At 35.2% G+C, this 16,937-nt stretch overlaps 1 protein-coding gene across 2 annotated transcripts in view; it reads left to right on the top strand.

Moving 5' to 3' along the window:
* Positions 1–1,131: 1,131 nt before the first annotated feature.
* ZBTB41 (zinc finger and BTB domain containing 41) overlaps positions 1,132–16,937 on the top strand; it is a 49,318-nt gene continuing 33,512 nt past the window's right edge. For both annotated transcript variants that reach the window (XM_059145636.1, XM_059145637.1), the window contains exons 1-5: positions 1,132–1,274; positions 1,950–3,204; positions 11,104–11,311; positions 12,197–12,266; positions 14,408–14,555. In XM_059145636.1, the coding sequence (XP_059001619.1) occupies positions 2,082–3,204; positions 11,104–11,311; positions 12,197–12,266; positions 14,408–14,555 (1,549 nt within the window). In that variant the 5' untranslated portion in view covers positions 1,132–1,274; positions 1,950–2,081. The remainder of the gene's footprint in view (positions 1,275–1,949; positions 3,205–11,103; positions 11,312–12,196; positions 12,267–14,407; positions 14,556–16,937) is intronic.

Here is a 16,937-nt window from a genome sequence, read left to right as displayed (position 1 = left end):
ATACACTTATTTTGTTTTCTGTTTTTAAAAAATACAATATCTTCAGGCTTTGTATATCCGAAACCTATGGACATTGTTTTTATGTTCTTTTACTCTCTCATTTTTTATTTATTCACTTACTCTCATTTTAGACGGCTGGTTTTTGTGGGAATGAGTCACCCAGGTGATAGGCATCCGTGTCTGGAATTCGTATGAGTGCTTTTGCTGGGAATTTTCATTAAAAGTTTTAACTATTTTCAAATCAAAGAAAATTTGAGTCAGTCAAGTTTCCTCAAGTTTCCGTTTTCGTAGGAGAAATTTTCCACCCCCACAAGTTCTTCCACTGGGAGTGGTGGCCCTTCCAGATTCCCAGCTATACCTGTCGGGGAGAGGGGTGATGGCTGGAGTGGGTAACCAGTTTGGTTACCTATTCTATTTGGCCTCAGTCTCTTATTTGTCTTGCATCTGTAAAGTCACCTGATCCAGGACCTTGCTACTAAAAATGTGGTGCTTAGAGCAGCAGTTATCAGCATCTCTTGGGACTCTGTAGAAATGCAAAATCTTAGGTACCGGCTTCAAAAGTTGTTCTTGTAGATTTTTCTTTTTGTTTTGGCTGCCCTTGCTGTCCTAACACGTACATTTTCCAATGTCTTCTGTGTACATTAAGAAGTTAAAAAATAATTTTAGGAGCAGCCACGTTAGCCATTTAAAGTAGAAACAAATAAACAAAAGGACATCGACATCTGTTCTTTACACGCAGTGTGTTTGCTAAGACGGGCTTAGGTCCCTTGGTGCGTGATCGATCACATGCTATTAAATATATCAGCGAGGATGAAATCCATTCGTGCTTTCGTGCCTCTGCCAGGTGCTACTAAACTCATAGGTCTCCCCACCCCATCCCCCGCCATTCCCCGGGGAGATTTCCTGCAAAGGTTCGTCTAGTTCAATCACAGTAGGCCACCAAACCACCGCGAAAACCCGGAGTAACGGATTTGGGGCGTAGCTAGGATCCCCTAGGGAGCAAGGAGAGCTTACAGAGCATGCGCAAAGCCGGGTGCGCACACATGCGCAGTGGTCCGCGCAGGGCCGCGCGCCGATCTCTCCGGGAGGCTTGGAGCCTGCGCGCGGTTGACGTGTTCCGTGGCTGTGGAGGCGGCGAGGCTCTGGGAGGGGAAGGAGCAGAGGGAGGGAGGGTGAGGTGGGGGGCTGAACCCGGAAGTGGGTAGGCGCTGGAGCGAGCGCGCCGAGAGTGGAGCTCAGCGGCTGGGAGCCAGCGGGGGAGCCCTGGGTTCCCGGTAATGGATCTGTGGGGCGTTTGCCCAGGGAAACTGGGGTGGGAAGGGTAGCGGGTTCGCGTCGGCGAGTGCAGTCTTCGCTTGGGCAGGGCCCGGGAAGGCTCTTCTGCTTCCTTTCGTCGTCCCTGTGGTTGACCTTACTCCTCCTGCTCAGCGCCCCTCCTGGGGCCGTCTCCTGCGGGGTGGTTTTGGCCGTGGGAGGCTCTCGGTCCCTGAGGAGGTGTGCCTTGCCCGCCCTGGGAAAAGGCATGTTAATGGAGAGACGTGGATTTCGCGGCCGCGACGGCCTTATTGTCACCAACCCAGCGCCCCTAAGCATGAATGTAGCGCGCCTCAACCTGCACCCTCAGCGATCTTGGAGGGGGTCCTTTCCTTTTTTGCCCCCCTTTTTCCCACCCCGTTCGTGAATCAGGCCTGAAAGGTGTGCCCCGGCTTCCTTTAAAATTATTCTTTTGTTGGCTGTCTTTTATAACCCGGCCCTCCTTGTTCTCCACCCTAAAATCTGAGCCACGAATGAGTAGAACGTGTGACTTTATCCTAATTTAGTTCTGATTTAGAAAGGGTTAGCAGACGAATGCCGCGAATAATTTAGGATTGCTTTGCCATGGAGTTTTGTGGGTTTTTTTTTTGTTTGTTTGTTTGTTTGTTTTTTACGTGGTTGTTACTCTTTTGCAGACCATGAAATCCTCGGGCACGCCCCTCCAGAAGCTGTTAACCAAGACAATCTAGTTTTTTGTTTTTTGTTTTTTTAAAATAAATCCTTTAAGACACTTATGAAGTTTCTTGTTCTGAAATTGTTGTACTGCAATGAAGAAAAGGAGAAAGGTTACTTCAAATCTTGACGAGAAGATCCATCTAGGCTATCGCAAAGATTCTTCAGAAGGCAATGTTGCAGTGGAGTGTGACGAAGTAACCTATACTCATTCCACAGAGAGACCAACTCCTGAAGCTCTTCACTGTTACCAGGAACTTCCTCCCTCTCCAGATCAGAGAAAACTTTTGAGTTCTTTGCAGTATAACAAGAATTTGCTGAAGTATTTAAATGATGACAGGCAGAAGCAACCATCTTTCTGTGACTTACTTATCATAGTAGAAGGAAAAGAATTCAGTGCCCATAAAGTTGTTGTTGCTGTTGGCAGTAGTTATTTCCATGCCTGTTTGAGCAAAAATCCAAGCACTGATGTTGTCACCCTGGATCACGTAACACACTCAGTTTTTCAGCATTTGCTTGAATTTCTTTACACATCAGAATTTTTTGTGTACAAATATGAAATACCCCTTGTTTTAGAGGCAGCAAAATTTCTGGACATTATAGATGCAGTTAAGTTGCTAAATAATGAAAATGTTGCCACTTTTCAGTCTGAGCTGGCTGAAAAGTCATCACCAGAAGAAACACTAAGTGAATTAGCTGGAAGACTATCAAATAATCATCAGTGTAAATTCTGTAGTAGACATTTTTGTTATAAAAAGTCTTTAGAGAATCATTTAGCTAAAACTCATAGATCCCTTTTATTAGGGAAAAAACATGGGTTAAAAATGCTGGAGAGAAGTTTTTCCACAAGAAGATCGAAAAGGAATCGCAAGTGTCCTGTTAAGTTTGATGACACCAGTGATGATGAACAAGAAAGTGCTGATGGGTCAGACAATTTGAATCAAGAAAATTTTGATAAGGAAAAGTCAGACAGAAATGATTCTGAGGACCCTGGAAGTGAATATAATGCTGAAGAAGATGAACTAGAGGAGGAAATGTCAGATGAATACTCTGACATTGAAGAACAAAGTGAAAAAGATCATAATGATGCAGAAGAAGAACCTGAAGCTGGTGATTCTGTAGGAAATATTCATGAGGGGTTAACTCCTGTAGTCATTCAGAACAGTAACAAAAAGATATTGCAATGTCCTAAATGTGATAAAACATTTGACCGCATAGGTAAGAAAAGAAAGCTTGTTTTCTGTCTTTAATAACTTTTCCTGATATTTTAAAGGTAATAATGAAAAACTAAACTTTGAGGTAACTTTTGAAAGGAATGCTTAACTAGGGTAGGTATTTGGTAGTCAATACATATTATAACCTGTTTTTTTAAAATTGTTTTGATTCAGGAATTTATTTTTTTATTAGCTTTTATTTTCTCTACCCCATGTCCCATTAAAAGGTGACAGATCATTAGTTCAGGTATTTGGTATGAAAAAACTCCAGACTTAATAATTATGAATGTAATGTTTTGATTTATATGTTGATTTAATTTCATAGATAAGTGCTATTTTTGAGTGATAGAAAATTGAATTCGATTATATTACTCAATTTAATGATTTGTGTACTAATTCCCTTGAACCTGGCTGTGTTTGAATTAGAAAAACACAGTCTCTTCTATAGAATCTAGTACTATACAGAATTGGAATGTTTCACAGTTTAGCCTTGTAGTTAAGAATAAAACTGAATTGGATATAATTTATTCTGTAGGTAGAGACTTTAGGAAATGTGTTGACTAGTAGTAGTCATTGGTAATTATAATTAATAAATAGACTTTTCTTTTATTAGAAAAGTATATGCAGGCAATGTGGTCTATAACCTTAAGTTAAAAATATGTCAGTGAACATATAATTTCAAGAGGTCTAGTATTTGCTAGTAAAATAATTTTTAGAGGTGTTTTACATGAGGAGTTCTAATGTGAATTTTAAATTGCAGCAATTAAGCTGTTTCTATATAAATCAAAGTTATGAAATTATGAAATATATTCCACCACATACAATGTTAAAAGGAACATTTAAGCGCAGTTTGACCTTGTAACATTATTATGCAGTTTAATATATCCCCATGTATTTTGCAGTGTTGAGTTACTTATGTTAATTGGTTTAGGTAGAAATTGATTTAATAAGATACTGGTAATCATTTGCTCTCAAAATATAGGACAGTACACACTACAGCATAAGTGGTAACCGCTTTTTGCTTTTTATTGTGCCTTGGAATCTCCAAATTAGAATTTTTGACAGTCCAATTTAATAATTACTTATCACTGTTTTTACTGTGTTTGAGACTCAAACATGAGTCAAATAACTTTTTATGAGTAATTCAATTGGAAGAGCAGAGGAATACAAGGAACTTGCTAAACTCAGACTGGATAAATACTTTCTCTCATAGAGCTGAAACAAGTACTGTGAGAAGAGAATATTTTTGGATTCAGACACCTGAGAGCACATTATCTTTTCAATAGGTTCTGCTTCTTTGACTTTATATTCCTAATACATGCCTCCTCTGTTCTGCCTTAACTTGGCCTAATTTGTCTTGAGATGAATGAACGGGTCAAGGCACAAATGGCATTGTAGGCCCAACACTTAAGATTTCTGAACTGTCCTGTTGAACACTAGGGCTGTGAGATACTTTAAGAGAGAGGATTTCTTTTTCAAGTAAGACTGGAAAAATTATATACTATAATCCATAGTCTATAATAACTGTCAAATTCTCTAGTAAAGAAACTTGGCATTTACTCAAATAATTTTATCATAAGACCCTTCTGTGGTACTTCTTTAATGTCCAAAAAACCACCACAGCTCTTTGCACACAATTTAGGAAAACACTGCGCAAGATTAAGTTCCTGATATACTAAGAGGAAGGTGTTTTGCAGTATCTTTAACCAAGATTGTGAGAATCAATAGGTCACATTGTAGACTTACCTGCAGCCTACCTTTCTGAATGCATTGGACGTTACACCCCTCTTGTATCCACCCATCTCTTTTGCTTAAGTCTCACACAGGGCTGTTTGCTTTTCAAAACCCAGGACTGAGAGAGAGAGAGGGGAAGATTGAAAGTGAGATTATATCATACTGGGTAAAAAAAAACCATGAGCTATAGTGATTTCAGACCATCTGCATTTTTTTTTTTTTTTTTTTTTTTTTTAAAGATTTTATTTATTTATTTGACAGAGAGAGATCACAGGTAGGCAGAGAGGCAGGCAGAGAGAGAGGAGGAAACAGGCTCCCTGCTGAGCAGAGAGCCCGATGCGGGACTCGATCCCAGGACTCTGAGACCATGACCTGAGCCGAAGGCAGCGGCTTAACCCACTGAGCCACCCAGGCGCCCCCCATCTGCATTTTTTAATCCAGGTTTTGGGCAGGTTACTTAACCTGTCTGTATTTTTGTTTTCCTCATAGGTAGAGTGGGATGATGCTAATGTAATGCTAATAGTACCATCTCATGGAGGTTGTTATGAGAATTAAATGGGGTAGTCTTGTGAATCACTCAAAATACTGTGTGAAATTTAGGTGTTCAAGGAATATTAGCTGCTCTTATTGTTAATTAATTGAATATAGTTATTGAGTCGCTCTAATATCAATAAATAGATGGGAAGTTACATTTTCTGTGTTCTCAAGAATGTTCAAGTTTAATGAGTACATGCAAAAACACAATCATATTTCAGTGAAGGTAATCTTACCAGAAAAAGTACAAAGGACTGAAGGAATCAGTAAAGATTTCATAGAGCAGGTAGCATTAGAGCTTAGAAATAAAGAATAGGGAAGAATTTATATGGCAAAAGGACCAACATGTGCAAAGACATCATCAAGGTATGTTGTAATCTGGAAATTGCTGAAGGGTGATTTCAAGATGCATAAGGAGGTAAAATGAAAATGATAGATGAAGATTGGCACCTAAGCAGAGGTCAAATTTTGCATGTTTTTTTATGCTGTATAGAATATTCAGATTCTATCCAGTGAGTGGTAGAAAAACTTGGACAAAGGAAATGGCAGCCTATTGAAGTTTTAGGAAGGTCATGCTGGCTTCAGCACAGAGAATGAAATTAGAAAGGACCAGGAGGATATTGTAGGCTTGGACTAGTTAGATGAGTAGCACTGAGAATGGGCTGTGGGACTAGGGTAGATCAGAGAGTTGCACTGAATATAGACTAAGTGGACTGGGTGATGGATAGAATGTAAATGTGGAAGGAGAGGATCCGTGTTTCTTAAATGTCCTCCTTTCTCATCTCCATCAGAAGTCTGTTTATTTAAAAACAAAACACAGTTCAAGGACCATTTTCCAGTAAGCCTTATAGCATCCATATTCCTATCATATGATTTAAACACGCCTACCTAGATTTTTGGTTATTTATTTCTCATTAGATTTTAAGCCTGAAAATTTTGTGTCTTCTGGTTACTGTCCTTTCTTGATGCTCTAGGTCATTTCACATATTAAGTTTTCATTCAGTAAGCTCCTGTTCAAGTGAACAAAATTGAAAGGTTGGTGTCTGACTTAACTTGGACTTTTAAGAAGCCAGTTGGGCTTCTTTATGAGCTTCTAACTTTGGTGTCTTGGAGTAGGTTATGAGAATTAATGAATAAGCTATGAGACCTGCTGGAACCATTAGCTCCACAATTTGTAGTCGACTAATTTGATTCCATTACTTTGGATCTTTTATCCTTTCTGGTGTTTTTAATAGTTGCTTGGAGTGGGACTCCACATCTAGTTACATTTTTCCTAAGGCTACCAGCTGTCTTCCTCTCTGTGTATTCTCATGTAAAAAAAAGTCCTTTGACCTTTCCCCTTAAGGTTAAAGTGGGTGAAAAAACCTAGTGGGTGAAAAGGCAAAAATAGGGAAAAGATGACAGATGGGGTAAGAGAGAAAATTTGGATAATTTATCTTTTTTATTGTTCCTACTGGGAACTAAAATCTTTCCTTGGATTAAATTTATAATCTCTTCTAGAGGTAGAATATGCTTTATAGCTTTTTTAAAAAATGTGACTCTCTAGACCAACCTGACAGAGATTCCACTTTGTTCTTCATAGAGAAGAGTTATATAACAGTGACACAGTTCTTTAAGGTTAAGTATTTTAGTTAAGTATTCTTTAGAGTATGCCATATGAATAAATTCAAGGAATAATAGAAGATTTAGCAATAGCAAATAAATAACGAGCTAATTTGACAATGTTTCTCTTTGTAAAAACTGCTCATGAAATCTGACAATGGTAATTTTGCATAACCCACAGTGGGGGCGGATAATAAATTCTTAAGTACAAGGTCAAGTGTTTTCATGTGAAAATTTCTTTATTTTGGGATGCAATTCATATTGGGATTCATTTCAGAAAAATTCTGTGGATGAAATTTGTTAGTATTATGCATTTTCTTTTGGTGATCAAGAATGGTTGGATATAATGTATTATTCTCTGAAGGAATACTATTTTTTATTGAAAGTTTATTTGAAATGCACGTTTTGACTTACTGTTGAATCCCCCTGCACCCCATAAAAAATAGAAGAAACAGATTTAGATGTTGGCTGTATTTATGCTGAGTACCTCCCATTCTGCTACCAATTTTTTTAAACATGAAATTTCTTTAGAGATTACAATTCTTCCCCACTGGCCCCAGGAGATCTACCTGACTCTTACAGGTTCAGTGTTTCCACAGAAGTTGTGTCTCTTCTGTTGTTAAGAAAATCAAATCCATATAGATAACTGGCCTTGCAATGCTTATGTGCATAAAACTGAATTAATAACTTAAAAGAGTTTTTTCACCTTAGAGATTCTTAATGTCATAATCAGTCATTCAGTTTTATGTTATTTTCATTGATCTCTTTGGACTCTGCTGAATTTATTGAATTTTAAAAAATTTTTGTCTCTTCTGATTTAAATTGTTTTTCTTGGTTGAATCTTAAGTCTACTTGTCTGTAGGAGAATAGAAGTTGAATAGTTAAAATTGCTTTTGATTTTTAATTTAACTGTCATTTTGATGGTTTTACTATTCAACTACTTGTATCTTAATTTGTATTTGCAACCAAGAAAGAATTTATTTAATTAAAGGGAAAATGTTACTAATGAGAATCTTTTCAGCAAAGACATTTTTATAAAAATTACAAAATTTGGTGAAATATTTTTCTTACTTTTCTTATAATTTAAGATTTTATTAGGTTGCTCTTTTGTTCACTTGGGTATAAAAATGAGATTTAAGCATTAGATGGTTGGTTTTCTTTTAACTAAACGTGCACAGTTAATGCCCAGTTAAGAGTGGGCCTAGTCTAAAAAAAAATAGTTCAAGTTAATCACTTAAAATCACACACACACACACACAATATATATATATATACACACACACTCTTGATTTGCTTATACTTTTTTTAACCACAAATATGTGTCACTTGCATAATTTGAAATTTAATAAAAATGAAATGTGAAGACTTTCACAATCAAGGAAAACTTTTTAATTGTATGCAAAGACCTCAATCTTTTTGAAATTAAAATTGAGATTTTAATACATATTAATAATGTTTAAATTCTATATTTTATATTTAATTGATTTGTAATAAAGGTTAAGGAATCTAACACATACATGCCATATTATGATAATAGAAAATGAATAAAGTCAACTCCCAAAGAAATATTTTCCCAAAGAAAATATTTTCACTTGAGAAAGATTATTATAACAATAATGGTCTGGTTAAACCCTGCAAAAAGTAATATAAATCAGTGTTTTGGATAGTTCAAGGTCAGAGATGCATATTTTATTATATAACATACATATTTACACATGTGCTCATACATAAATTGAAGCAAAAAACTGCACAAAATTAATGTGAATACAGGCTCCCCACTGAGCAGAGAGCCCAATGCAGGACTCCATCTCAGGACCCTGAGATCATGACCTGAGCGGAAGGCAGAGGCTTAACCCACTGAGCCACCCAGGGGCCCCGAAAAATGAAGTTCTTCCAGTGTTCTCAGAGAGTTGAAACTCCACTTTGATCTATTACAATGTATATTCATTAATCAGTTTTATCCAAGTTTATATTTGAAGTATACCTACATGTCTGCACTGTGACTAGTAACCACAAAATAATAGTACTAAATGACAAATATTTCTTAGAGCTTACTACGTGCTGGAGTGTCTTAAGCATTGTATGTATAATAACTCGTACTTCTTACAACCCCATGCAGTATTACTAAATTCAGAGAGGTTAAATTGTTAGCTTAATTAAGATCACACAGCTAATTTAACAAGTGACCAAACATTGAGTTTTCTGACTATATGTATGTAAATAATGCATCAACCATCATCTCTGTGGTCTATACATAAATACCTAATGAATTTTTCATCATACTTCTGTTTTTCTTTGCCTGTAATTGTCAGCCTTCCCCCCTCCCTTGAGGAAAATATTTTGTTTCCCTTTCTTGCCTATTCTTTATGTAAGTGTAGTGGAATTAATTTTTAGGTAATATACTATGTGTTAATTAAATTTGATCATACATAGATGTATGTAATAGATTGGTGAACTTATTTATTTTACTAAGTAGAAAAATAATTGTGATTACCTTTTTTCTTCAGTGGTCTGGAATTTTTTTTTTTTTCTAATTTCCATGCTATATATAGAATTTTTTCTAAGTGTATGAAATCCTGCTACACTTTTTACATTAGCTTTGGCCTGAAGAAAAACTTAAACATTTATTTTTCAGAGCATAGCTAAGCTTTTAATTGAAAACTACTGTTCTTTAGTGCTAATATTTTTTTTCTTATTTTTCTTGCTTTTCGCTCAGAAGTATCCTTCATTGAAATTTCTACTTTAAACTGCTAGATGTGCACATTCACAGCTTTGATTCCAAAGTAATAATAGCAAACATTAAGTGATAGTTTATAATGTGTCAGACACTGTTAGAAGTGTTTTTGGTTTTTTTTTTTAGAAGTGCTTTAATGTGTATTGATTCATTTATTCCTATAACAGTCCTATGAAGTACATATTTTCATTTCATATTTTCACTTGAGAAAGATTTTAGGTCATAGAAAGGTTATTTGTCCAGGATCCCACAGCCCATTATTAGCATTTATAAGTGCCAGCATTTATATCTAGGTACATGGACCCAGGGTCTGTGCCCTTACCTATTTCCATTCTAAATAATGATCTGAAAAAATTGTAGTCTAAATAAGAAAATAAATAAAAATTAAGTCAATTTTTACTTAATTTTTTATTGTAACTTTTTTCCCTGGAAAGCCCATGTTAAAATTTCTTTATTTTTTTTCCTGCCTTGCTGGAGAAACCTGTAACATTTGTATAGGATCTAGATATGTATTCAGAATATAATACAAATATCACATTAATATAACTGTGGGTGTCTATGCATTATACCAGTTCATCATTTCCTTTTCCTGCTTTCTTTGATGCTGCCCGTATATGTTGGATTTAGCAGTGTAATGTTAAGCATGCACCAAGTACAGGTGATTTACTTGTTTCCTAATATCTTACAAGTTGGAGAGATTTTATATGAATATGCTGTAGTGAAGTATAGGTTTTGTTGAGTATTCTAGATATGTGGTACCATTTCCAGATTACTTTCTGTAGGAAGATAGATAAAACATACATATAATATACATAAGTATATTATTTTGCCTTTTTAAGGTATTTTTGGAAGGACCGTCAAATCTGAAAATTTCTTTCAATTCATGCATATACATAGTAAAAGTGAAGTATAAAAATAGTAAGTCTTAAGTGATGCGTAGAACTTTTAGTGAAGGTTAATTTTAAATTAAAAAATACATATATTTTAAAGTTTTATTTACATTCGGAGAATTTGCCAACAGAATTTTAAGCAAATTTACCCAAAGTCTTGATTTTTAAAATGTGTAAACATGAATAACTGGATTTTTTTAATGCCCCAAGTTTTCAAGGAAAGCAGTGAGATCAAAATATTAAGTCTTGATGTTTATCAGAGATACATATTTAGATAAACTTTTTCTACTTTTGTGTGTAGGTGGGTGTGTGTATTAAATGTGTTATTAATCATGAGATTTTATCCCACTGTCAAATTTCAGTCACTGTGTACTAAGTGTACTGAATTTAATTTTATCTCTTTTTATAGGGAAATATGAGAGCCACACACGTGTTCACACAGGTGAGAAGCCCTTTGAGTGTGATATTTGTCACCAGCGCTATTCGACAAAGTCTAACCTAACTGTTCACAGAAAGAAGCACAGTAATGAAACAGAATTTCATAAGAAGGAGCACAAGTGCCCTTACTGTAATAAACTTCATGCAAGCAAGAAGACTTTAGCCAAGCATGTTAAGAGGCAAGTATTATCTTGCTTCCATAATATACTTTATTGTGCCTTCCAATTTAAATATGGAGTAAGCCAAAAACATCTAAGGAGTGCTTGTCTCCAGTTCTTTCTTTGCTTAATATTTTGCAAACAATTTTGATTGCAAATATATTTCATCAAGAATTTATTAAGAACAGCAAATGTTTGTTTTTTTTTAAATGCCATTGAGATGGAGAATTTTTTATGTTGAAATGAGAATTACAGAAGTTTAAGGCAGCATTTTGGTTATCCTTTTTTATTTTGGGTTTTGACAAGTATATTTTCAGAGTACATGGTTTTAGAATCCTAGGAACCTTATTCCTCGTGCTCAACTTTGTCTTTAGTGTGTAAAAATTTGTGAAAGAAAGCATGTTTAGTACAGTATTGCATATTTAATTTTAAGAAAGGAAGTTTTTTGAAATGTGGGCCAAAAAAAAATCAAGTGATTATCTGTGAATAGCTAGGTTCCTGAATGTATGATTTTCTTTGACTATTTCTGCATAAATTTAGACATATACATTTTTTAAAATTTTTTATTTTTTATAAACATATATTTTTATCCCCAGGGGTACAGGTCTGTGAATCGCCAGGTTTACACACTTCACAGCACTCACCAAAGCACATACCCTCCCCAATGTCCATAACCCCACCCCCCTTCTCCCAACCCCCCTCCTCCCAGCAACCCTCAGTTTGTTTTGTGAGAAGACATATACATTTTTGAGTGTTAACAATACCTGTATTCTTAAGGTATTTACATGTGCCTGTCTCTTTATGAAAGAAATCAGCACCTGATTCTTATAATCACTGTTGACAGATCGTAAGGAATATGGACTTAACTAATACATTCTTTTCCTAATAGTCTTTTTTTTTTTGTAGATTTCATCCTGAAAATGCTCAAGAATTTATTTCCATTAAGAAGACCAAGAGTGAAAGTTGGAAATGTGATGTAAGAGCTTTTCATTTGTAGTAGAAAACCAAAATAAATGTATTGTTACCTTTGGGGAAGGTAATTAGATTTTAGAGTAATACAAAACCTAACATATCTCACTTTTAGAATCATTTTTTTTTATACAAGGTTATCCTAATTTTTGTAAATTAAGCACCATAGAGGTTAGTTTTTAGATGGTGGACCTGATGGAAATCTTAATTTATATATATATATATAACTATATAGTTATATATATATATAAACTGACATTAGTGTATAAGTAGGAGTTAAAATTTATGTTAGAATCCCTCCCCCGCCCCTACCCCCCGCTTCTGGTTATCTATCTCAAAACTTAGTGGTCTTTAACAACTGTTTTATTATATCCCACCATTTTATGGGTCAGTAATCTAAATTTGGAGCACAGCTTTGCTGGGTAATTTTGTTCCACATGGTGTCAGCTGAAATCACTCAGTTGTTTTCGGCTGATACAGGTGATCTGGTTTGGTGTGGAGCCACTTCCAAGTGGCTCACTCACATGGCTGGAACTTGGTGTTGGCTGACAACCAGGAGCTCAGCAGGGACAGTTGGCTAGGGACCTTGATTCTTCTCTACAAGTAGTCTGCTCAAGAGGCTACTTAATCTTCTTTCTTTCATGGTAGCTAAGCTCCAAGAAGCATAAGTAAAAACTATCAGACTTTAAAAAAAAAAGATTTATTTATTTTTAGAGTGAGAACACATACCAGTAGTGGGGAAGGAGCAGAGGGGGGAGGGAGAGAATCTCAAGCAGACTTCCCACCAAGCATGGAGCCTGATGTGGGGCTCAATCCCATGACACGATAACCTGAGCCGAAATCAAGAGTCAGATGCTTAACCAGTTGAGGCACCGAAGCACCCCAAAACTATCGGATTTTTTAATGGCCTAGCTTCAAAAATTAGACAGCATCACTTTCAGCCCATTCTGTTGTTCAGACAAGTCACTATAGCCAGGTCAGATTTAAGGAGATGGGGATTAGTTTCTGTTTTTTCAGTAGTAGCAAAGAATTTTTACATAGCCTACCACACCCCCTAAAGTACTTTTTATAGGTACTATTGTTTGAATGTAGGTAAATATATAGGTATATAGGTAAATATTGTTTTGAGGGAGTCACAAGCTCTCACTTGTCTTCCTTATTTTCAGGCTTCAGTTTATGTATACAGCAAAATTACCACCATTTCTCTGATTTCAGCTTCTAGGGATTAAAGTTGATTATTAACTATTTGGATCTACATAAGTTGCTTTCTTCTCCTTGCTAAGCTTCATCATCCTCAGCTGTAAAATGATGATAATAATTATATCTACCTCATAGGATTATTGTGAGAATTAAGTAAAATAAACCATGAATTTTTTAGCATGGAGCCTGGTGTATAGTACATGCTCTATTACTGTATTATTGTGGCTGTCATTGTCATCCTAGCAGCCCGTTCTCCTCTCCCCCTTTTAATTAAAAAAAAAAAATTAAGACTTTATTTTTTTAGAACATTTAAGAGTTTTATAGCATATTTTTTTAGGAAAGTATAATGATTTTACATATGCCCCCTGTCTCCACAAATGCATAGCCACCCCCATTATCAGCATTCTCCCATCAGTATATCTGTTACAATGATGAACCTGCATTGACCTCCCCCTTTTTAAATCTCATGTCTGCCAGATTTCTTTAAAAAGCTGTATCTCTTACTTTTGACTACTTTAAGAGATAAATTCTAAAATTATTTTTCTGTGGTTTCTTATTCCTATGGCTAATTAAATATATGGCAACAATAAAATAAAGCATTTTATTCATGACATATAAGTGATTTAAAATATAAATTTAATGGATTTTAGAAACACTGACTAGAATTAAGATACTGAGATTACTGTGTAATCCTAGAAATTAGCCTGTTAGAAATGTATGGAGTTGAAATTCAGCTACCTTTAGTACAAATTTAAAATAACCCCACACTATAATTCCTCCAAGGCATTTTTTTCTGTACAATGAGAATTTGATTATACATTTGGTAACTTTTCTGTTGGAAGCAATTTCTCTTTAATACTTGAATTTATATGTTTATTTTACATCATGAGCGTGGTATTTTAATTTTTAATCCATGTTCCCTTACATTTTGTGTACATTTTATTTTAGATTTGTAAGAAATCTTTTACTCGAAGACCACACTTGGAGGAACATATGATTCTACATTCTCAAGATAAGCCTTTTAAGTGTACCTATTGTGAAGAACATTTCAAATCACGATTCGCAAGGTTAAAGCATCAAGAAAAGTTCCATCTGGGTAATATGCAAATTACTTTTCCTAAGAACAGTCATGGCAATTATTTTTTTAATTTTAAGATTTTATTAATTTTGCGGGAGGGAGAGGCAGAGGGCGAAGGAGACAGTCTCAAGCAGACTCTGCATGCCTGACATGCGGCTCAGTTTCATAAATCCGAGATCATGACCTGAGCTGAAATCAAGAGTCAAGATCAATATCAACAGACTAAGCCACCCAGGCACCCCAGTCATAGTAATTATTGATTATCACATAATGCTCGAGGAGCCTGCTGCTATTGAACCACGTAGGAGAAGGAAGTCAGATAAATTGGGAGGAACACTGGTCTTGTTGCGTTCCTGCTAACTGACAACTAAATATGTTTAAGTTTATGTTTAAGTTCTGTTTTGGTGGCAGATGTACCTGTGGTCATAAACTATTTTTATTCACAGTTGATTGTTGGATAGGTCTGTGAGTGCTTGAATAAGGCATTTTTGTTTTGGAAAAAACTCATTTCTCAGGAAATGAAATGAACCTAGTATATGCGGAATTCCGTATTGTGTTTGATGAAACCTCTGTCTAATGCTATGGCCACGGTGGAAACTTGTGTGCTAGATGGTAGTGTGTGCTAGATGGTAGTACAGTTAGGTACATTTATGACAGTTAATACTGATAAGGAATTACTCTAGTCCAAAGTAGAGGCTGTTTGCTTTGCAGCATTTGGTGGTATAGTGGTAAGCATAGCTGCCTTCCAAGCAGAAAGCAGCTTTTTGCCTGTCCTAGTCAATGTTTTTTTATTGACAACTTAGATAAAAATATATACTTTGTGCTTATGAAAAATTTGTGGATGACAGCTGGCAGGGGTAGTTGATATGGCAGGAAATAAAAATGTAAAAAAAATCTTGGGCTATAGAAAAGGTTAAAATAAATTAAGTTAAAATTAATTAAGAGTAAATACAAAGTCATAAACATGGGAATTATCTGACTTTTAGTCATTGAGGATTGCAGAACTATAAAACGGTACAGAAGTCGAACTCCTCTATAGATGGGCTTAAAAGCAGAAGGTTTTTAGGCACAATCTGAACCAAGAAAATTGCTGACAAAAACCACTATAGTTTTAAACTATATTAATAAAAATCTGTTGTTCAAAATCAGGGAGGTAATTATCTCACTGATTTTAATTTCATCTGGAATATTGCATTCATTTCTGAATACCACATTCAAGAGGGATATTGAGAAGTACATTCTCAAGAGGTGGGTAATTACGGTGACGTAGGGTCTTAAACTTATTTGAAAGAGCCTTGCAATAATTTGTCTGGGAAAGGTAGAACAATTGTGCTATAAGGAACCTTTAGTCTTTGCAATTTTATTATATGAGACATGTATGCGGGAAGAGTATTTTCTTAGTACTTTTTGATTGGCCTTTAGTAAGTTGTTCTATCAGAGTATTTCATCTTAGCATTTCTAAGAAGCCATCATATGAAGCAGTTTTTATACTAACTAGAACTGTACTTAGAGACATATTTATGATCGCATGTTCCATGTGAGAAATTTCTTTATACATTAGTTCTAGGAAAAAGAATTTCTTTTGGGGAATTGGGGGCTTCTTCCTTTTTGAGATGAAAACCATAGGTAATCTTTGTCTCTTGTTATAGAAACATGCAAAACATAGTAATTTTTATGGTTAACATAGTTGCTTCCACTTCCTTTTTCTGTTCCTGATTTTCTATTTCAACATTTGTTAAATGTATCATTTAGTAAATACATAGACATTATAAGACTATCAAGTGAATATCCTAAGGTATAAATTTAGTTTCAATTTAGAAATTTTATAAAGTATTGGAACTTATAAATTGAAGTGACTTATCTTGCACAATAGTTATTTTCCTATCAGTAAAATTATACAAGCAGATCCTTGAACTGATAGCAGTTAGAATTACTGAAGAAGGCATTCCTGAAAAGGTGGTTGAATTAGAACTATGTGCATATGTTTTATATATGTATACTATTTGTACATATATATATATAATATGTAGTATATACATTTTATGTATACATACATCACACCTCTATGCTTCTGTTTACTTGAATCACTGTATATTAGGTGAGTGGTTCATGTCTGAGGGGGGCCAAGAATCTGCATTTCTAACACGTTTGCAGGTGATGCTGATGCTGATGGTCGTGTATATTACTGTGTATTACAGACAGTGTAATTACTGCTGTTTGTATTACTGCTTTAGGTTATTCAAGGACATACATTCGGATTATATATTCTATAAATCAGAGGGAGAAATTTCTAAGAAATACAGTCTGAACAGTTAGGGTAGAAGAATATTTACTATATCTCTGTGTATAAGTATAAAAATCATAGTTGGCTTTAAAGTCAAATCTTCTAATTTTATCCTA

The sequence above is a fragment of the Mustela lutreola genome, chromosome 14, assembly GCF_030435805.1.
Source record: "Mustela lutreola isolate mMusLut2 chromosome 14, mMusLut2.pri, whole genome shotgun sequence".
Classification (NCBI taxonomy): Eukaryota; Metazoa; Chordata; class Mammalia; order Carnivora; family Mustelidae; genus Mustela; species Mustela lutreola.
This window is presented reverse-complemented; position numbering and strand designations above follow the sequence as displayed.